The 21746-nt window shown below is 42.8% G+C and overlaps 2 protein-coding genes across 3 annotated transcripts; both read right to left on the bottom strand.

Moving 5' to 3' along the window:
* Positions 1-197: 197 nt before the first annotated feature.
* adap2 (ArfGAP with dual PH domains 2) lies at positions 198-8345 on the bottom strand. Its single transcript, XM_084926192.1, has 11 exons — positions 8002-8345; positions 7415-7539; positions 7221-7312; positions 6891-6979; positions 6541-6653; positions 5209-5358; positions 5015-5098; positions 4854-4916; positions 4470-4547; positions 2584-2812; positions 198-505 (listed from the first exon to the last, which is right to left on the bottom strand). The coding sequence occupies exons 1-11, from the start codon at positions 8087-8089 to the stop codon at positions 477-479; spliced, it is 1140 nt and encodes a 379-aa protein (XP_084782318.1). The 5' UTR covers positions 8090-8345; the 3' UTR covers positions 198-476.
* A 1028-nt stretch (positions 8346-9373) lies between these two features.
* Positions 9374-21123, bottom strand: atad5a (ATPase family AAA domain containing 5a). 2 transcript variants are annotated; one of them, XM_084926194.1, is made up of 22 exons: positions 20752-21123; positions 19540-19603; positions 17633-19440; positions 17446-17521; positions 17190-17339; positions 16535-16667; positions 16185-16445; positions 15958-16106; positions 15600-15750; positions 15095-15400; positions 14784-14880; positions 14582-14664; positions 14357-14493; positions 14095-14272; positions 13849-14001; positions 13534-13755; positions 13386-13450; positions 13092-13281; positions 12843-12976; positions 10651-11477; positions 10393-10551; positions 9374-10169 (listed from the first exon to the last, which is right to left on the bottom strand). In XM_084926194.1, the coding sequence occupies exons 2-22, from the start codon at positions 19588-19590 to the stop codon at positions 10091-10093; spliced, it is 5409 nt and encodes a 1802-aa protein (XP_084782320.1). In that variant the 5' UTR covers positions 19591-19603; positions 20752-21123; the 3' UTR covers positions 9374-10090. The 2 variants fall into 2 exon arrangements, with proteins under 2 accessions (XP_084782320.1, XP_084782319.1); XM_084926193.1 differs by having other exon boundaries at positions 15095-15403.
* Between the last annotated feature and the right edge of the window lie 623 nt (positions 21124-21746).

A 21746-nucleotide genomic window follows, 5' to 3' on the forward strand; every position in this document is an offset into this window, starting at 1 on the left:
AAAATGGCATTAATTTAAAAAGCTGTGATATTGTGACATAATTTCGATTCATTAGCACCATTTATAATAAGTGTTTGCAATTTGTCTGCACATGGAAAAAAAAACCTTGCAAAAGACACCATTCAAAAAAAGACATTTATTTTGTGGCCATAGTGTCATGTAGCATCTTCACTTTCAAATATAAATGTATCCACTCATTAAATATCCAAAATAAATTTATTAAAATTTAGAAATACATTCATATACAGCATGGGTGTACCCAGTGATATATCAATGCTGATCAGGTGTTTAACAGCAGAATGCATTTTATGTATAATGATAAACACATGTGAGGCCTTATTTTAGCATTAGAAACAGTGTCAGTTGAAGTGAGCGTACTGATGCCCTTTAATGCTCTGCACAGCATGAATCAGTCAGTACTGAGAGTCAGTGCAGCCGACAGCAGGTCTCTGTTCTCTCGCTCGCAGCTTCATCGATCATCGCTTATACTTCATGACGGCTTCAGCTGGAATGAGAAAGAACATCATTAGAGCTTAACACACTAACGATCAGCTACTACAGCTTTCTATAAATGATTACGTATGTATATTAAAGCTGTAGCAGGGAGGCCAGATTGCTTGAGGCACTTTGCTTTTGCACTGTAACGAGCTACATTTAGAGGATAAGCATGCCAACTAAGGGCTTAAAATATTACCTAAAAACGTACCAACACCATATCTGAATGTGCTAAACAAGCCCAAAAATATATAACTGTGATAACACAAGATGCTTTTTTTCCTCTCTGCCTCTTCTCAGACAGACAGAAACAGCTACAGACAGACAGCATGTGTCCTGCTGCTGCTGCACACTATATCTTAAGTAAATACATGTCAAGGTTCATTCATTGAAACCAAATATAACCCCAGTTAAAAAAGTAGATGGGAGTGTGCTGTGTGAAATATAAATAAAACAGATTCAAATGATTTGGAAATATCAACTTAAACACATATTTTATTCACAGTAGAACACAATAGATAATGAATCTTTAAACTGAGCAGTATGTGGTTTAGCATACTGGACGGGAGCATGTGTTGCACTAAAACAGGGGTGGGGAAATTCCAGGCCTCAAGGGTGGTCAGGTGTGTTGACCAGGGTGATATCTAAAGCCTGCAGGACACTGGCCATTTAGGCCTGGAGTTCCCCCACCCCTGCTCTAAAACCTGTATGTATTTTCAGCATTAATGTTGCCTTTCTAGATGCGCAAGCTACCAATTCCATGGACACTGATGTGCCTCCATACCATCAGAGATGCAAGCTTTTGAACGGAGACCCTTCACCTTCAGAGTAAAAGTTGCACTACTGTAATGGAACTGGTTGCAGCAGTAAAGCTGGAATCTTTGAAAGTGAAAGTTCTCCATTTCCAGTTTGTGTTGCACTTTTTTAAGTTTCACTGCATCCCGGTCAGTAGTTAGCAACACTTATCAAACAAAACGTCATCCCTGCAAGTCCATGTGCTAGCAACCAGAACAATCATGAAGAGATTTTTAGTGCAGATCCTTCGTTGTGAGTGTGTCACCTAGCAACTACTCGCCAATCAGGGAGGGGATACACATTTTTCCCTAGTGACCATTGGTTGGCCAATCGGTCTCTAGGCCTGGGTGAGTGATGCCTTAAAAACCTGAGGTCCAGAGAAGGTGGCAATGTTCCTGAAGCATAAAATTTTTTTTCTTTACAAAGTAAAAGGAAAAAGGCAAAATTGCATTTTTGTGCGCAGCAGTGAGAAAACCATAAAGCGCGACCAGAATCATGACTGGACCTAAAGATAATGGTCATGCAATATAGGTTTTCAGCCATACTGGCCCTCGAGGCCTGGAGTTGTCCACCCCTGCCTTATAGGGACTGGAAACAATCCCAATGATGGATTAAATCAGCGGTGGGCAACTCCAGGCCTTGAGGGCCGGGGTCCTGCAGGTTTTAGATGTGTCCTTGAACCAACACAGCTGATTTAAATGGCTAAATTAGCTCCTCAACATGTCCTGAAGTTCTCCAGAGGCCTGGTAATGAACTAATCATGTGATTCAGGTGTGTTGACCCAAGGTGAGATCTAAAACCTGCAGGACTCCAGCCCTCGAGGCCTGGAATTGCCCACCCCTGGATTAAATGGTCAGTAATGGATTAAATAGACAATAAATAGTATTTTAAACTATTTACTGTCATCACTCTCCATCAGATGTTTGTTTTACAGCATTACACAACTTTTCAAGTCATTTAATCCCCCTCGCCCAACTTTTTTGAAATGTGCTCCTGCCATTAAATTCAAAATGAGCAAAACCCAACACATTTTCCCAGTTTCAACATCATAGATAAGAGATAAGATTTTAAATTTGTGCAAAATATGTCATTCTGCTTTTACTGATAATTTCCACAGTGTCCAAACCTTTCTGTAAAATGGGGTGATGGTTATGGGTTGTGCCTGTGGAGGATTAAATAGTGGCCATGTACAGTATTTAGTTAATGGAAATCAAGTTTTCCTCTGAATACAAAGAAAAATAATATGGAAAATTGGGCACCAGCATATTTAAAGCACACTGAAGTCTTGCTTACTGGTATAATCCTGGGGTGACATGGGTCTGGACAAAACCTTCCTGAGCGCTTCCAGCCACTCCCTCTGGTCCCTCTCCTGCTCGCACATGAAGACGAACTGTCGCTCGGGCGTTTCCACCATCAATCCACACTTCCACTTGTTTCCCCGGGCGTTCAGCGGGACGCACTCCTTAACAGAGTAACCTTTGCACTCTGTGCCGATAAAAATGGCCCCTAGCTCCTCTGCATCCTACAACAAGAAAAAGCACGTGACTCACATACTTCATACAGGGAGTGCAGAATTATTAGGCAAGTTGTATTTTTGAGGAATAATTTTATTATTGAACAACAACCATGTTCTCAATGAACCCAAAAAACTCATTAATATCAAAGCTGAATGTTTTTGGAAGTAGTTTTTAGTTTGTTTTTAGTTTTAGCTATTTTAGGGGGATATCTGTGTGTGCAGGTGACTATTACTGTGCATAATTATTAGGCAACTTAACAAAAAACAAATATATACCCATTTCAATTATTTATTTTTACCAGTGACACCAATATAACATCTCCACATTCACAAATATACATTTCTGACATTCAAAAACAAAACAAAAACAAATCAGCGACCAATATAGCCACCTTTCTTTGCAAGGACACTCAAAAGCCTGCCATCCATGGATTCTGTCAGTGTTTTGATCTGTTCACCATCAACATTGCGTGCAGCAGCAACCACAGCCTCCCAGACACTGTTCAGAGAGGTGTACTGTTTTCCCTCCTTGTAAATCTCACATTTGATGATGGACCACAGGTTCTCAATGGGGTTCAGATCAGGTGAACAAGGAGGCCATGTCATTAGTTTTTCTTCTTTTATACCCTTTCTTGCCAGCCACGCTGTGGAGTACTTGGACGCGTGTGATGGAGCATTGTCCTGCATGAAAATCATGTTTTTCTTGAAGGATGCAGACTTCTTCCTGTACCACTGCTTGAAGAAGGTGTCTTCCAGAAACTGGCAGTAGGACTGGGAGTTGAGCTTGACTCCATCCTCAACCCGAAAAGGCCCCACAAGCTCATCTTTGATGATACCAGCCCAAACCAGTACTCCACCTCCACCTTGCTGGCGTCTGAGTCGGACTGGAGCTCTCTGCCCTTTACCAATCCAGCCACGGGCCCATCCATCTGGCCCATCAAGACTCACTCTCATTTCATCAGTCCATAAAACCTTAGAAAAATCAGTCTTGAGATATTTCTTGGCCCAGTCTTGACGTTTCAGCTTGTGTGTCTTGTTCAGTGGTGGTCGTCTTTCAGCCTTTCTTACCATGGCCATGTCTCTGAGTATTGCACACCTTGTGCTTTTGGGCACTCCAGTGATGTTGCAGCTCTGAAATATGGCCAAACTGGTGGCAAGTGGCATCTTGGCAGCTGCACGCTTGACTTTTCTCAGTTCATGGGCAGTTATTTGGCGCCTTGGTTTTTCCACACGCTTCTTGCGACCCTGTTGACTATTTTGAATGAAACGCTTGATTGTTCGATGATCACGCTTCAGAAGCTTTGCAATTTTGAGACTGCTGCATCCCTCTGCAAGATATCTCACTATTTTTGACTTTTCTGAGCCTGTCAAGTCCTTCTTTTGACCCATTTTGCCAAAGGAAAGGACGTTGCCTAATAATTATGCACACCTGATATAGGGTGTTGATGTCATTAGACCACACCCCTTCTCATTACAGAGATGCACATCACCTAATATGCTTAATTGGTAGTAGGCTTTCGAGCCTATACAGCTTGGAGTAAGACAACATGCATGAAGAGGATGATGTGGACAAAATACTCATTTGCCTAATAATTCTGCACTCCCTGTAGGTGTACAGTGTGGGGTTAGAGTGAGATGGAAAAAAAAGAGGTAGTGTCCTCACCAGATGGCCTTTGAAGTAGAGCAACTTCCTGTTTTGAGAGTCTAAAATGAACCACCTCCTTTTGAATGACTCTGTTTGCTGCGTACAAAATAAAAGAAAACATTTGATTTAAAAAATAAAATGTGCATTTGAAAAATGTGCTCATCAGACTTCATTTCCTCAAAACCTCCTATCGCAGAAACTGATTCTTAAAAAAGAAAAAAGATTCGAGCTGCACGCACATGTGAGTCAGAGTCTAAAAGAGGAACAGAAACACATTCATATGTACTGATCACACATAATGTAGTCACAAACAACTTTGCTGGTGAGTGTGAGTAAAAATCAAAGTAGAAGAGAAATAATATAGGCGTGCAAATGACGCTCGAGTGACTTCAGTGAGCTCACCGTGGGCCCCGTCTTTTCCATGTAACCCTCTTTGAGGTAGTTTCTTGTTATCATTGGCAACAGCTGATGAAGACACAAGACAGTAAACATGTCAAATACTAAAATATACAAGCTAAAAACTGACATACAGCTGGCTTAAAATGAAATAGTTTGACACTTACTTCTTCATCGCTTCCTGTCGGGTAGGCCGTCTTCAAGTACGCATAGCGAGCGGCTCGAATCGCGTTGTACCATGTGACTATTTCCTGAAGTAAAGCAAAAACAAAAACTTTGAGCTTCTATTAGAACCACAAAACAAGTATATGAGACCTACCAGGTGTTAATATTGATGCTATAGACGATCATGTCGACTGACTTCAGAACGCTCATGATAAACGTAGAGGTTCCTGGTGTGATCCCCGTCTTGGTAGGTGATCTGCAGTCCGTTAGGATGACTGATCTTCTCTGGCTGAAAAGTGGCGTTCAGGTCCTTGATGGATATTACAGCTTTGGGGCCTTTAGACTCCTGTAACAAATACACAAGGGCAGTTCAGATTTGGAGGCTTTGTGCTGCTGTTTTTACACTTGTCTGAGCTATGCTGGCTGCAAGTGGTGATTACCACAGGCGCATAAAAAGTGAAGGATCCCTGGTTGAAGCCCAGAGGGAGGCATAACAGGAAGGCATCCAGTTTATACAGCTGTTGTTGCTGGAAAAACTGGCTCAATGTCACTTAGATCGAAACTGCTCAGCATCAGTTGGAGCACAGACATTCATGATGCCCAGAGGATGAATCCAAATGACTTTAGTGATCTTCTCACTTTTCCTCTAGTTCTTTTTTAACTTTCTTTTACGTTTATGAGACCTATAGTGAAACGAATTGCATTAAAACTCTTCTGAAACTCTACGCCTTAACCGGACACGCTCCTCTCTAGAAATGTAACTGCATGTCGCCATTATCACAGCTGCTCAGGTTTATCTGTGGCGTTGACCAGTTGAATAGGCTTATGTCATAGGCTCCACATGGATTCAATGCAGATACAAATAATATAGATAAGGCCCCGTAATGTGTAAGGGACACCTCATGTGTGCAACTTTTTATTATTGCTGCCGTTATCTTGTTGTGAGCCAGTTATTACCCTGATTTTCTGCAATAAAAATCATCCAAGTTTATGAATTTCAGATGGAAACATCCACCATATATCGAAGTGAAATTAGTCAAATAAATCCTAAGATAAGACTATTGCTTCCACAGTGTGTCTTTTATCCCATTTCCCTCCTTTCACCTCAGCTGGCCATGGCAGATGGCTGATTATGGTAATAACCTGATAATCTGATAAGCATCTGTGGACGAGTACCAAAAATCTCCTTGTTTGACCTTTAGCGGTAAAACTAAAACCAAATTAGCTGAATTTCCCCCGGTAAATGGTGACCGTCTGCCTTTATAGTTGCTGGTGTATGTGAAGCTATAGGAAACTGATTGACTGATTCTAAGGTGGCTTTTCTGCTTACAATAGATCTTTGAAGAAACATTTGAAGCTGTGTGTGCAAAAGATAAACAAAGAGCTTAGATACAAGATAAAATTTCTTCAACATAAGCAATGATTACGCCATGATAACTACACATCTTGCAGTATTTAAGGGTCATTGCTCTTGGTGATTCATGTTCTAGCGGGTGGTGTAACTGTGTCAAAGCTGCAGGGAACTCACATCTTCTTTGTTGTAGTAGCTCAGGGTGAATTCTCTCTCCGACAGCACGAACTTTCTCTTCAGAAACTGTGTGTTGTCTTTGCCTTTCTTCAACAGTATTCCTTCATAGAACCCTAGTATGAATCCAAGAGAGTCACAGGGGAATAAGAAAAAAGGTTTCACTTAAAATGAAAACCTTCTGGTTTGTCAAAGACACAGTGGCTAGATTTCACTTCCTGGATGGTTCATTGTGCAAAGAACGGGTTTTTCTGGCACAGTTCTGCATGCAAAGAACAGGTTTTCCTTTTACCCCGAAACTGACAAGAATGTAAGCCCCAAAGAGTTCATAAGTAAATCGTTAAAAAAGTCACCTGTGGTGTATGGCAGCGGTGGATACTTGGTGTCTCCTGTGAACTCCTTCCTCTCGTATTTAGCACGGATCCACTGCTCCCTGAGGATACTGTGGATCAAAGTAAAAATATAAAAGTATTCACAGTTCAATAGCAACGTGTTCTTATAAAAACCTGAATCATTGAAGCTTGATTTAGCAGCAGAAATTCATCTATATTTCACTTCTACAGCCAGAAGCTCTCACTTCTCTACTTTGTGGCTCTGCCTTGTCAGCAGTCTGGTATTACACATAAATGATTCTGCCATGGCGACAGAGGCTGGTAAATATCATCATCCTGGAAAAGACCTACTTGCAGTCTTCCCGCTGGGGTCGATAGTAGTACGGTGGAACAGCTTTCTCATATTGAGCCTGGGCCCTGGCATTGCCATTGGATTTCATGAACTTCCATCCCCCAGAATAAAAACACACACACATTAGGATTACACACAGACACAGTCTGATACAGCACAAATAGAGGTGGGTGACTGATAAAACAGTGATCACCTCTACTAGTTTGTCCTCCCAGAAGTCCAGCCTGATAGATTTGACATGGCTGGACAGGCTGCGGTGGATCCCGGAGCAGTTCAGACACACAAAAATTCCCAACTTGTAGGAGGCCCAGTCCGGTTCTGGGAGAGGTGAGAAGAAGAGACATGACTCAGATAAATACTTCTTCCTGCCACTCTATTAGGAGGTTAAGAACATATAAAAAATCGAATCAATCATTTAAGATTTCCACTGAAATCTGTAAATGTTTAGTTCACAATTAGGCTTCATCTATGCCCGGGAAAGTGACTTTTTAAGTATTAAGTTTTCAAGTTTAAAAACAGGAAACCCTTTTCAGCCCCTCAATGTCAGCCCATCACCAAGCTTTAGCCGTGACGGACATGCTTCAGGGTGCACGCGTTCACGCAGAGCAACAGTCTTTTCAAGCCTCATAAATAACATTAACAAACCGGTTAAACTGCATGAAAATAAATCAACAAATCTGAATATCTCGAGGCCTCTGAGTAGTACCCGCACATCAAATTCGGATCCGCGCCTCACTTTATTCCGATAACAAACGTACCAACGTTTATATATTTGCTTACCGGGCTCGCCGCAGTCAGCGCACCGGCTGTTGTCTGACTGTTTCACCAGTTCCAGTAAAATCTTTTTGTTCCGCTCACGGTTTGCCATTTCTCTGCACAGTCAGGCTCATACACTGATGGATCCCGCGGTTGAACTTGAGCGTGGCGGTCACATGGTTCGACAAACAACAAAAGGCGACTAAGAAAAAAAAATTTAAAAAGAAAGAAAAAGTGGAACTTGCGACAGAAGAGTTTTGGATGTCTCAACGCGAAGCGGACCTCCTCTCCTACTCCCTCTGGAGCGCGTCCAGCTGCGAGCTTGTCACAGAGGGTGCTCCCTTTGATGTTTTTTTTTTTTTTTTAATAAACAATGCACCTTTGTGCAGAGAGCCAGTGTTGCCAACTCCTCAGTAAGGAAAATCGCTATTGGCTGTCCTAAAAGTCGCTAGAAGTCGCTAAATGACGTCATCGCCTAATTTGCATAATTGGTCATGCTAATATAATTGTAACCTACGTTGTTGGAGAGAGAAATAACATCGTGGAAGAGACATAGAGTGAGTAAAACACGTCCTAAATGCAGTTAGAGTTTATTTAGAACTACGAATTAAATTTATTTTAGCAATTATTGTTTTTTGTAATGTCACAATTCCAACCCTGCTCCTCTATCCGGGCTTGGACCGGCAAAAGTGACCCGAAATAGGCACTCTGGTGGAGTTAGTGTGTGTGTGTTTATAAGTAGTTTTAAACCTGATCCACAAAACAGCATAACAGTAAAAGAAGAACTGACTGCGTTACAGTCAGTGCGGGAGCAGCGGCTTCGCTCATGCGCGATTCATTTGCAGTTTGGACGCACAGGTGTGAACATCTCCTGCCCTGATAGCAGCTGGGGGAGGACTATCCTCCGCCTGTGAGCGCTTTGGCACGGGCGAGGTACCCACGGCAGCACCCGCTGCTTGTTGAGAGTAAAAGCGATACGCGCTTCTTGTCAAAAAGACGTCATAAATAAGTCTCCAATAACACCAGAAAAAGTCGCCAGATTTGTCTCTAGTCGCTTTTTAGAAAAAAAAAGTCGCTAAGGGGGTCTGAAAACGCGCTAAATATAGCGACAAAGTCGCTAAGTTGGCAACACTGCACAGAGCACCCCTGCTGCTCTCTGTGATGAAGGTAAAGAGGAAACTAACCACAAACCGGTCTGCCCGCCGCGCAGATGCGAGCACATGACCGCGCTGCCAATTTACACAGAAGTCTGGTGCTAAACTTAGCAGATTTATGACACCATTAGGCTTGTTTGGATGATAAACGTTTATTGCTGTGTAAGGAAATCCCCACTGTGGTGAAGAAAGTGTCCATATTTAAAGCATTAAAGACAGCAAAATGACTGATGATGTCACAGTAAGCTTTGGATCAAGAGCTGCACGTCTTTATTAACTGCATGAACCAAAAAAATAATAAAAGAAATAAATCAGTGACAATTTACACAAATACAGAAGCAAGATTTATTTTACATGTTAATCTCTTATCTGTGGTGTAAAGCATGGAGCCCGTGAAGTCGGTTTTTTTAAATTTTTTTAATTCCTTTAATTGTAAGTTAATGTGCAGAAAGATGTGCTGGCTGCAGACATCTGAAGCTGCCAGACATGCATGTGCACTTCAATTCAGTAACTTACAAATTATATTTTGCACACACCCACACACGAGGGACCCCAGGGGCTTAGTAAGAAGAAGAAAAAAAAAAACTTCATAAAAACAGCACTTTGCAAAATAAAAACCACCGATACGCATCCCTATAGAGCACTACTGTACAAAAATATAAAGATGACAAAATTGTAAAATTTTAGTTTTTAGAGCACCAAAAGATGACACAAGTGAGGTTAGTTAGTTGTCCGTCCTTTAGCTCAGATTAAATCTTTACTATTCAGTCGCCTCTATGTTGGTACCAATGTGGAAGCGGTCCTCTGTGCTCACACGCCTCTGACCGTGTGCTCTGTCACCATCTCAGAGGATGACACAGACATATTGAGATCTGTACACCAGTCCTTCTGAGAGCCAGAGAGTACTTATTGAAGGCCTGTGTGTGACTGTGGAGTCCAGTCTGGTCGTCTTTGTTGTTTTAGGGGAAATCTTCAGCGAGCAGCTGTAGAGTCCTTTTTTCGAGACCCAAGTGGATCGCGTCGAGGTAGTGCAGAAACCTGGAGGAGGCGGAAAATAAACAGCTCAGCATTATCTGTGGACTCATATAAATGACTTGCATTAATGCACCACGTTTTATTTTATTTATTTGTAACCTCATATTCAAATGTGACAAAATTAAACCTCACTACCATCACCGTCATCTTTACCACATCCTGCCAACGGTTTAAATCCAAACCCGCCACCGCTGACCGGCTGAAGGAGCAGCAATTCTGTCCTCACCTTCGCTTAACTTTGCCTTGCTCCTTAAGCTTCTCGGATCTGCAGATGCAGCGCATGATTGGTAAATAGTCCAGAGCAGCTGGTGGACTGTTGCCAAGTGTACCAAACACTCCTTTCAGCATCAGATTCTCCATCACTTCTCTCCTCTGCTCGACCAACCTGGAAAGCAACACCGGACATCAACGTCAGCTAAAACCATTGAAACTACTTTTACACGTTTGTTGGGCAACGTGGCATTTTCTCGGCGTCCAAACTCACTGTGGCTCTGAGGGCCCGTCCTGTGTGAAGCTGAAACATTCCCGATGAGCAGCCACAGGGAGGCTGAGCTCTGCTGCAGCCTCTTTGGCCAGCTCCCCTTCCAGCTGTCGAGTTCTCTCCAAAGCCTCCTCTGCCGATACCCGGAACTTGCGGAAGCTCAGAGCCTCGACCGCCGCCTGGATCTCCAGGCCAGTTGCTGTCATCGAGCTCCCTCTTTCGGTCTCCACACTTGACTCGTCTGTCATCCCATCTTTTATGACCACACTTACAGATGACAGACCTCTGTGACTGTCAGCCCTGTCGAGCAACAAGTCCATGTAGGATATGCTGTCTAAGAAGTCTGCTATTGATTCCAGACACTGTGAGACTGGGAGGCTTTTTAAGCGCTCCTCAGGAGTCAGCGGCTTCCTTTTAGCCCTTTCTGAAGCTTTGACTTTCTCTTTGGCCTGAGGAGCGTTCTGAGGCTTACAGAGAGAAAGAAATCTATCTTCTGAGTCTGAGTCAGAGTCAGCTCCAGCTTGGTCAGGTAGATGGCGTCTCCTCTTGTTCTTCCTCATCCTGTTAGACATTTTGACTGGACTGTTGCTGTCTGAGCAATCAGCTGACTCTGTCGATAGCAGCGTGGATGACGGTTGCTCTTTCGGACTGGCAGAAGGCTGGTCTTGCAATACAGAAGCGCACTGCTCTGGGTTGCGGGTAGAGGTAGTCAGATGTGTGAGCGGCAGAGGTAAAAGGATCTCCATGTTCGAGTAGAGTAAGTCGACTCCACGTCGTTTGGAGTCCGTCAGCAGCTCCCAACAACCGGGCTCCTCCACCAGACTGTGGCTCTGCAGAAACAACACACACTCAGTCATACTGGACACGCTTAACTCCAGCTCAGCTCAAAGTGCTGTGCGAGTCCCGCAGGACTATAACAGCATTTGAACTTTCAAACCAACAAACTGTGTCTACTTTTCCCTCCTGTTAAAGCCAGACATTATTCAAAGTGTGGGGCCATATAAGCGTCCAATACTATTCAAAATAAAATTTTCACCCCTTTAAACACAGCACATCATTCTCCTTATTGTCACGATTGATGATTTCCTGAGTGAAATCATCAATCGTGGAGGCGATACGAGGCGAGGTGATACGAGGAGCTGGTGATGTGTGACCCAAATGTAAACAAAGGACTTCAAGCGTTGCAAGGTGCTCTCACTTTCGGCACTCCATATGAGAGGAGGAGCAAACAGGGGATGGAAATTATTGATGTGGTTATGTGGTAGCTGGTTACAAGGCACAACATGTGAGGTAGAAATATAGTTTTCTGTTTTATTACGTGAAAATACTGTGCATCTCCTGAAGAGTTTTAAGGTTATGTTACTTAGGAAGTGTGTCATCACTGAGAGCAGCTTATTGGAAAAGAAGGATGAAGGATTTTTATTTACTGACACTTTTAACTGCAGCGTCTAACAGAAAGCATCGATACGACAGTCCGCGTTTCTTCCTATATCGTCCACTCCTTGATTTCACAAAAACATTTTTCCCTACTGGAATCAGAGATTCCTTTGGTGTAATTTAATGTTAGATCACAGAACGATGTCCAACCTACTACTAGTTCATTCATGTTTCTGTTTGTCACTGCAGCCAAATTACCTGTATGAGATTTTATTAATATTGACTAAGTCCACACTACAGATCAGGGGTGTCAAACTGATTTGAGTAAGATCAAAGTTTGAAACTGCCTTTCTGTCAGTGTACAGAGGTTTAACTACATATTTAATCCCTGAGTAATCTGCATTTCAACAGAAAGAAATCTGTCACTGCGACTCTTTGGGCTTAAATTTTATGAAGTAAATGTGTAAACTTATAGAAATCTATTATCTCATTACTTTAATGCAGGATGAATGGCCACAGGGAGCTCTTTATCAGCAGGAAAAGCTACAAAATGCGTGTAATACAATTAAAAGTCTGACATTTCTGTTCTGCTTCACACTTTAGTTACAAACTAATGTGCACAGTTAATGTGCTTTTATTTGATAGTGTATTTCCATACATCTAAAATTAACTTGAAAGAATGAGCAGCCTGAAGGTATGGTGAGTAAACTTTGGGTGCCCCTCCAGTGACAGGAATTGTTGCCTGAGTACCAGAGCCACGATCCATTAATAGACGTAACTGCCTGTTATGCACTCTGCGTGGTAAATAAACAATTTACCTTGAGCAGCTCCAAAACGTCTCTCTCTTGTCCATTATTGAGCAGGCCCAGCTTGCTCTCAGTGCAGCCAGTGTCACAGGGAGGCAGGGTGGATTTGTCTGCTGCCTCTTCAGGTTCTGGCTTTACTTCAGTTTCTAATAAAATGAGGGAGAAAACACTTTTAGAGCGAGTCACAGCTACAGAAAATTATTTTATTATGCAAAAACAGAAGGTATTAAAAGCTCAAACTGTCCCCGATCATCTTCTTACCATTTTTGCCCGTCGGCACTAAAGGCCTTGCCCCGTGGCGGCCGCCTGCACTGCGAGTCCAGAACTGCAGCTGCAGCAAACTCTGCCTGATGTCGCAGCCGTTGAGTTTGAGCAGAGACCGGATGTCTGCGGGGTCCGTCCTCATGTCCTCAGCCAAACACAGCAGCTGCAGGTAACTGCTCACGTTCAACTGTAGCAGGAAAAAAACCAAACAAACAAAAAACCAAACATGAATGCTGGGCTGAATGACTCCATCAGAGCCGACACAATCAGGCCGAACAACCCTCCACTCACCAGAGATGGGGTCTTGAAATGTATCTCCTCAAAGGTTCCATCAAACATGCTGCTAAAAGCCGGATCTACAAAAACAAACATCATTTAAACTCAATATGCAAACAGTAGATAAACACACCGTTAGCACAGGCCACACTGAAAGACTAACCGCTGGTCGTGAGGACGACTGGCCTCTTAGTCGTCGTCATGAACGTCTTGATGGCAGCTAGAAATCCAGAGTCCTCGTCAAATATAACATCCACTTCTTCAAACAGGATGAGCGACGTAGCCGTCTTCTTGCTCTGTTCTTCGCTGCCCTTCTCTTTGGGAGCTGGTGGTGATTTCACAGGAAGGACAGCCTCATTTGCTTTCCCAACTTTCTTGGAAGCAGCTGGAAGAAGAAATGAAAGAATAAAGTCCCCAATTAAAACCCTTCATGCAGGTTTTATCATCAAAGAAGATTAAAATGTACCCATCTGCTTACCTTTTGTAGTGTTTTGTGGCTCCTTGGTGCTGGACGGTGCTGTTTTAAAGAATTTAGCTAAAGAAACTGGAGTCAGGCTTCCTTTTTTAAAACCTCTGGGCGACTGCGGTTTCCTGGGGGAGGAAACCACCCTGCGAGGGGAGTTCAGCTTTCCTGAAAGACAATCAGAGAGTCATCTTGTAATATTCTCATGCAGATTGTGCAGAATGTAAAATTTAAAAAAGAGAGAGTGATATTTTCACATACTTGGAGAAGATCCAGGCCTGAGCGAGCCGGTGCTGCTGCTCGTGCCATAGCTGTTGAAGTATGTGGGTTTGTGGGCATTGACCCCCTGACTATCCACCTGATGTGACTGAGTGGCTTCTTTCAGCTGGGACAGAATAAGACGACCACTTCGCTGCGATGAAGCATTCACCTCAAACACCTGAAGAGACAATTTAGGAACTTAAGTTATCCAGGTATCCATCGAGCAAACGCATCGCATCAGAGTCACGTGACACGTCTGTACCTTGAAGCCCAGCTCCTGGGCACAAGCATACACTGCAGCAGTCTTTCCTACTCCAGTGGGTCCTGTGATCAGCACTGTGTTACACAACATGTCCTCTCCATCCTGGGAGTCGTCCTCTCCACCGTCCCAGTCTGAGTCTGGGGATTTAAAAAAATCCATAGAGTTATAACAAACATGCAGCTAAAAGTAGTAGTTAAGATTTTTATTGTTGTTCTTATCTCTCACCATAGCTGCCGTCCTCTTTTTTCTTCTCCTTCTGCTTTTTTCTTTCTTCTCTGTCAGCACGGAGTTTCCATTCCTTCAGCCAGCTAGCCGTAAAAAATATATATACAGTCAGTATTTGATCTCCATACAGTGCAGATTTGGCTTTTTTAAATGAGAGGCACAGCATTATAAAAACGAGTCATCTACATCTGCATTTCCTCACCTGTGCAGCCTCCTCACTGAGGCGGTGTTGCCTATGATGTCACTGGAGTGTTGTGGTAGATATTTGTCAGTCCAGAGCACGTCCTCCTTCACCACATCTGTAGGAAAAAAAACAAATACACCAGACTGAGTTTCAGATTTTAATCTGAGGATTTATATTTGCAATTTTGGCCAGTTGGGGGCAGCAGAGAACAGGCTGTAAAACAAACCTCATCTCAAAAGCGGATAAATGCTGATATATACTGAGAAGAACTACAGACTCCTTTAAGGTAACAGCAGTGATTCAGAACACACACAGAAAAGCTACCACACCTTTTTTCCCAGTGTCCTCTCCTGAAAGCAAGTCCTCTACTATGCACACGCTGTCATCATCAGGTGGGATGGGAGCAGGATGGAGTGGAGGCTTGGTTTTCTCTGTCGCCTCTTCCTCCTCTCCTCGCCTGGATCTCTGAGATCGTCTTGTACGGCCTCCACGCTTCGTTGGCTCTGCTGTGGAGACGTTCTCCTCTGAATGGTTGGATCGCTGCTTTTTAGCCATCTTTGCCGTATTTTCTCCTTCACTCGTTCTTTTCCTCTTCCCTCCCGCTGGTTCAGTTGCATCTCTGGTCGCAGCCTCTTCTTCTGAGAAAGTAAAATTCAGTATTTGGTCAGGATAATTCAGGACAAGCACTTTTGTCCCATTTTCACTCAAACAAGGCGAACATTAAATACTTAGTACTTAGTCAAAAGGACTAAACAGACTGTCATTAAACCCTAAAACACACAGCCACTGCAGTTTAACACGTGTCCTTGCACTTATCTGCTTATAGACACTGACCTGAGTGTGTAAATTGCTTCTGATGGTCAGCGCGTTTCTTCAGGAAGCGAGCGATGAACATCTGTGCAGGGAACTGAGGGTTGCTGGTGCTGAACTCCTCAACTAGAAGCTGACGAACACTTTCAGAGATCTCAGGTCTCCAGCCTGAACCCTGGAACCAAAACACACTATTAAAGTCCACTCTTTATTTATCCCAGTACAATAGAGCCAAAAAGGGGTTTTAAGCTTGCATTTTTATATAAACTCATCCTTTTTTAAAAATATAACATTGTTATTATACATGTGCCTTTAGATGGGAGGGATTAAAGCTGGATATTAAGTGATGGGTGTTGAGGATCAGGTTATTAAAACAGCGTACCCTTTTACAAAAGCTCCGACAGGCTGGTGCAGTCTTCACACAAAGCGAGCCACTGACTGCTGGCAGAGGTTTGGATGTTTGCCTCCAAAGCTCTTTTAGCTGACACAGTAATGAGGACTCGGGCCATGGCAGACTCCAGAGAGAGCAATCTGTCGGTATGCACAGAAATTAGGCTTTGCCTTAAAACTCCAGCGTGATATTCGACTACTGAATATGAATATGCTTACCGTTTGGTGGTTGCCTGGTGTGTGTCACTAGCTGAAAGGAGGAACAGGAGGCAGAGTACGCCTCCTTCGTGGCAGCAGTCTTGGCTATCTGTTTTTTAAAGGACTCGGGCAAACCGCTCTTCAGGAACTCTCTGCGCGCCCTGAACTGCTCATCATCCTGCGAGTTCTCCGAGCCCTCGCAGCTGCTGTCATCAAAGATGGAGATCACGGCTGACACCTTGCGAGCAGTCTTGTCTTGGTTGTGTGAGCCCACTCTGGAGCCTTAAACAAAGAAAACACATATCTGTTAGAAGATATTACAAAATAAATCAATAAATCAGTTTTAGTTAAGAGGAAACTATAAAAACTACCTGAAGAGGCTTTGCCAGGTGGGGCGGCTTTGCCCAAAACATCATTCAGACTGCGTAAGGGCTTCTGGGTTTTCATTTTTTCAGGTTCTTTGAGAGGAGAGGCAGTCTGGTCATCAACGCAGATGACAGAATCCTGACAAACACAAACACACAAAAACAAACAACAACACAGAGAGCCTTTTTTTATGGTGTTGCATTTTAGGTTTTACCCCAGAAAGACTCATGAGGGCGACAGCGAGGTAATATTTAGGCCTGATGCATTAAGACTGATAACTGTTCAGATTTTTATCAATTTTAAAAACATCTGGGTCAGTGGTGACTAATGACTGAGAATTTATGTTTCAGGTGGAAAGTTATGGCATAGGTTTGAAATAACCGCTCCTCTGAAACCTCTACCACAGTCAAATGTTCTCCGAGTAATGTCTTATAAAGACCCTTAAGGATAAACTGAGTAAACATCCACAACATGACTGAGAAATAAATGTGTAGTTTAGTGTGTATTAACACACGTGTATATTAGTTACATTCGATTTTGTAGTCTCAGTAATCTGAGACCAGTCTGCCTTAGTTCTTGTTTACACAGTCACACAACACCACTCACTCATAGCCTCATCTTAACACACACTTCATCTTCCTCGCTTGCCACTGACTCTACCTCATCTTCACAGTAGCTCCTCTTGATGGAAGTTCGCGATGAGCGCCTCAGAGAGCTCTTCTCCTCCAAAGTTTTTTTATTCTGCTGAATCACTTTGGCTTTTTGCACCAACCTCTTGGCCTGTTCTCTCTTCTTAGACTCACTCGATGTCTGAATAGGATGAATTAGAACAAGAGTTTAATTATCTTCACACCACAATTATGATGGTTTAGTATTTTTTCCCCAAGTTCACAAAAGAAAAAAATGCCATGCTTACTTTAGTAGGCAAAGACGCATTTATGCCTTCAGCCTTAGATGTGGAAACATTTTTACTGGATCGCGTAAATTTCATCCTAAAAAAAAAAAAAAAGAAGAAGAAGAAGAAAAAAAACATTACACATTTTTACTTTTATGTTAAAAATGGATAAGATCAGGAGGCAGATTAAAGAAAAAGCATGCGTCACCTGATTGGACTCTCTTTATCGTCAGGCGGGCACATCAGCTCCGATTGAAAGACGCCATATTTGGACTTGTGGGTCTTTGGGGTGGACATCTTTATAGGGCTGTCCTCAGGATGAAGTAAAGCAGTAACATCAGTGCCCTTTGACTCTGTTTGAGTTTGTCTCCTGGTTTTTCTGAGAGGACTTGTTGGGGTGGTTTCAGGTGTTTTCTGCACTACAGCCTCCCGTCTGGATCTTCTCAGAGCTGGCATGGACGGAGATGTGGTGATGGGAGACTCTGGCCTTTTCTCCTCGACCTCAACAGTCATGTTTGGCGTTTCTTCCTCAGCAGCAGCAGGAGACGCACTCACAGTCTCCTCTCCCTCTTTAGCTTTCTTTCCCCCCTTTTTTGCTGGTTTCTTCTTAGTGGCTTTCTTTCCTTGAGAGGGTTGAGATGTTTGCTCAACAGTCAGCAGATTTTCAGTTTCAGCTTCAGCAGCTTTATCAGCAGCATCCAAACTTTGCTCTTCTGGTTGCTTCTGCTTGCTTTGGCTCTTGACAGGCTTGGATTTGGAGCCGTCTGCAGTGGGCTGCTTAAAAGCGGCCATGAACTGCTTCCTCTCGACTTCACTGCACTTAGGAGTGGATTCGCTCTCGAGCACTGCCAGCTCTAGATCCTCCTCCTGGAGAACCACGTTGGATTTCCGTTTGGTAGTCAGAGAAGGAAGCTGGTGTCCAGCCTCTGCGAGAGAAGGTGAGAATCTCTCTGCAGGACTACGTCCGCCTTTTTTCCGGTTGAAGATGGAAGCCAACTTTCCCACTGCTTTGCTTGGTTCTTGTTTTGGTGAGACGTGCACTTGAGCCTGGATGGTGACAGTTCGGGGTGAAACCTGAAATGATGGCGACTCCTTAGGAACCATGTTTTCTTCAGATTTGGAAATATCCAGCTCACCCAAGTTTGTTTCCTTTGTCTCAGTTTTTATTTTACAGTCATCATCTTCTCTGTCCTTTTCAGCCTCATCCTGACTCTGACTCCGCACAAAATCCTCAAAGGAGATTCTTACTGTGCTGCTGTTCAACTGAGAAGACTCATCAACATTGACCTCCGTGCTTACATCACGGAGAGAGTTCTCAGTTTCTGCTTCTTTCTCCTCTGGCTCTGACTGCTTTGCCTCTTGTTGCTGCTTCTTCCTGGTATTTTGTGGTGTGGTTTTAACCTGTTTTGCTTCATACTTTGAGGGTACAATCGGAGACAACTCAATAGTGTTTAGTGCTGTTTTAAGTTCAACACATTTAGAACCATCTTCCTGATCATCATCTTTCTCAGCCTGCTCAACCGTGATAATCTTAGTGGCATTTCTCTCTGATGTTTCTGCAGGAATGCAGCTCTCAGCACTAAGCTGGGCCAGTAGAGCTGCTGTATCGCTGCCAAGGACTCCAAAACTTTTAACTGCATCTACAGCCTGGTCTTTGCCTTCATGCGATTCTTGTACAGTCACGCAACTTGACTCCTCGGTGGAACTGACACCTTCAGCCCCCACAAGTTTCCTTGCAGCTTTGCTGGTTTTTCGACCCTGTTTCTGAGACAGCTGTTTCACCGTCTCCGGATTGGTGTGTTTTTCTGCAAAATGAGGCCTCCCTGCTTCTTTAGTTTGCTCTGGTGAGCTGGTTTTCTCTTTACAGGATGGAGCCCTCTTGCTAAAGTAGTTCATGATGTTGTTGGAACGTGGAGGAGAGAAGGGTTTCTCCACAGGCTTAGGCACAGGAGAAAAATAGTTGGTGATTGTTTTGACAACAGGACTGCCACCATCTTTGCGAGATTTCTTGCAAGGCTGCAAAAGAAAGACAAATTTAATCAAAGATAAAAATGCAAGGACGTTAAAAATAGTTGGTGCATTTGATGCGCTGCTCAAATCAGTGTCATAACACACCTGGCTGTCAAAGTCCTCAATGACAGAAGGCATAGCCACAACACCAGCCATTATCTGACGAGACCTAAAGCAGAAATAAATAAAACACTGTTACACACAACTCTGCAGAAGAACAGATCACAAGACACATCAGAGATTCAGGTGAAAGTTTAACTGTTTTCCTTTTCCCAGGTGACCCATCGTGTCACCTGACATTTTCTAATTTTCCCTCATACTGATTCCTGCCAAGAAGCTGTCTCTCCTCCTCTGTGACTTTACCATTTTTAGAGAAAATAATAACTAAAAGCTACAGGTGGGACTCACCAGACACTCCATAATATGATATTATCACAATATTTTTTTTATTTTATTTTTGCCGAGTATTTCATTAACATATATTTAGATCTTTGAACCTTTTGTTAACTGCAAATGATGTCCTCAAAGTTAAACTTTGTAAATATCCAATATTTACAATAACCAACAATAGGTCAGTGTTTATAAATTAGATGTAACTACTTGCAAACCTTTAACGAGTAATGGCAGTCAGTCAAAGTCAGACTGACTGCAAAAAGGTTGCCTCCTACCAGGCAACCTGTGCAATCAAAAGTGGTCGTGAGTGGGCAATCTTTAGTCACCACAAATTGCAATCAGTCGCTGAATGTGAAAAATTCACTACAATCACCAGGCAGCGAGTCTGGTGGCAAGAAAAAAAGGACCCGGAAAATAACAACGGGGAAAGAAAGGGGGGGGGGGATGAAAATCAACAATTAAAATAAAGCTATGTGCAGGTTATTTGTACTTTATATGATGCATCTGCATTCAGGTATGTTCTGGATGATTTAGCCGTTTTCCTTTTATTTTGTTGCGCGGATTACGAGCGTTTATTATGTTTTGACATTGTGATAAAAGCATGTGGTATTTACATTCAGAAATATTAATAATTACTTTAACACTAAGTGTATTTACAAGTGATAACACAAAGCCTTTCCTTTTCTTTAAAGTAGTGTTCTGTCAGCGCTTTTTGTCAATGTCACGACAGCCAAGTAGAAGTTTTGCTAAAGCACTGCCAGTATGAAAAGGCTGATAAACAGTAGGCTCACGTGTGTGTTACTTATGGTGTTCGCAAACAACAACCAAGCTGTAAAATGATATTATTCCTGACATGGCGCCCAGGAACTTCCAGTTTTGTGCGACACAAGAGAGAGAAACCACGTAAACAAAGGAAACACTCACCGATGAAGCCGAACCGGAACTTGCTGCAAAGGTTTGTCATTCACGTCTACGACTGACTGAACAAACAACTAAGGATAAAATCATCGCGTGAGTCTGTTTGGTGCCAAAAGAAACATGTTACTGTAAAACAACAAGCTAGCTGTCTTCGCTAGATGCTAGTCTAAAAGCTTCCCACAGATCCCAGAAGTGCTCCAAACATTTCCCGGCGTGTCAGACAAGTATATAAGAAGGCAAAGTGCTAAAATGTTACACGGATATTTTCCGAACTGCTCCGAAACCGAACCAAAGGTTCGTATTTCTTCGCATACTGCGGCTGTTTCAATAGCGCGCCAGTTCGGTTGTGAATCAAGAGCGCGAAATATACACGACCTTTGGCATAGCGTCAGTCCACCAATCACAGGGAAGAAAACGCCTCCGTCATCAGCTGTCCTAGTCCGCCCATAACAAAGATGGCGTGTGGCGTCGCCTTTAACGGAGAGGTAAAATAACGACAGCTCCCTCTAGTGTGAGCATTTCACGTTTCACAAAATTATATCCCATCCATCCACGTAAAACCTATTAAAATATATTTTTTTGTGTAAATTACACTTATTGGGAGAAAAAGCTAAAGCTAGTTGTTAAAAAATGGTTCCAAAATATTTAAAATACAAAATAGATCAAGAAGCTGTTTTTATTTATTTTTTTTACATTTTATCTCAACTTCTTGATAACCATATTTCATGTCAAACAATTACAATTCATTTTATAATTGTGTCTTTTATATTGTTACACCATTTTTTTTCATCACATCAATATGTTAAAGATGAAGAATAATAAATGTTTTTTCCCCAAAAACATATCAGCAACCCTGTTACTGAAGCTCATTTAACCTGGATAAGGAAGAGCAAAACAATTCTATGACCTGAAAAGAATGATTGAGTCACGAGGAACCAGTCCACTTTGGTATATTTTGTGCTTATCCAGTCTTTTGAGACTCGACTGAGCGTCACTCTAAC

Source organism: Perissodus microlepis, chromosome 4 (genome assembly GCF_051167445.1).
Source record: "Perissodus microlepis isolate ML-2025 ecotype Zambia chromosome 4, ASM5116744v1, whole genome shotgun sequence".
NCBI classification, from domain to species: Eukaryota; Metazoa; Chordata; class Actinopteri; order Cichliformes; family Cichlidae; genus Perissodus; species Perissodus microlepis.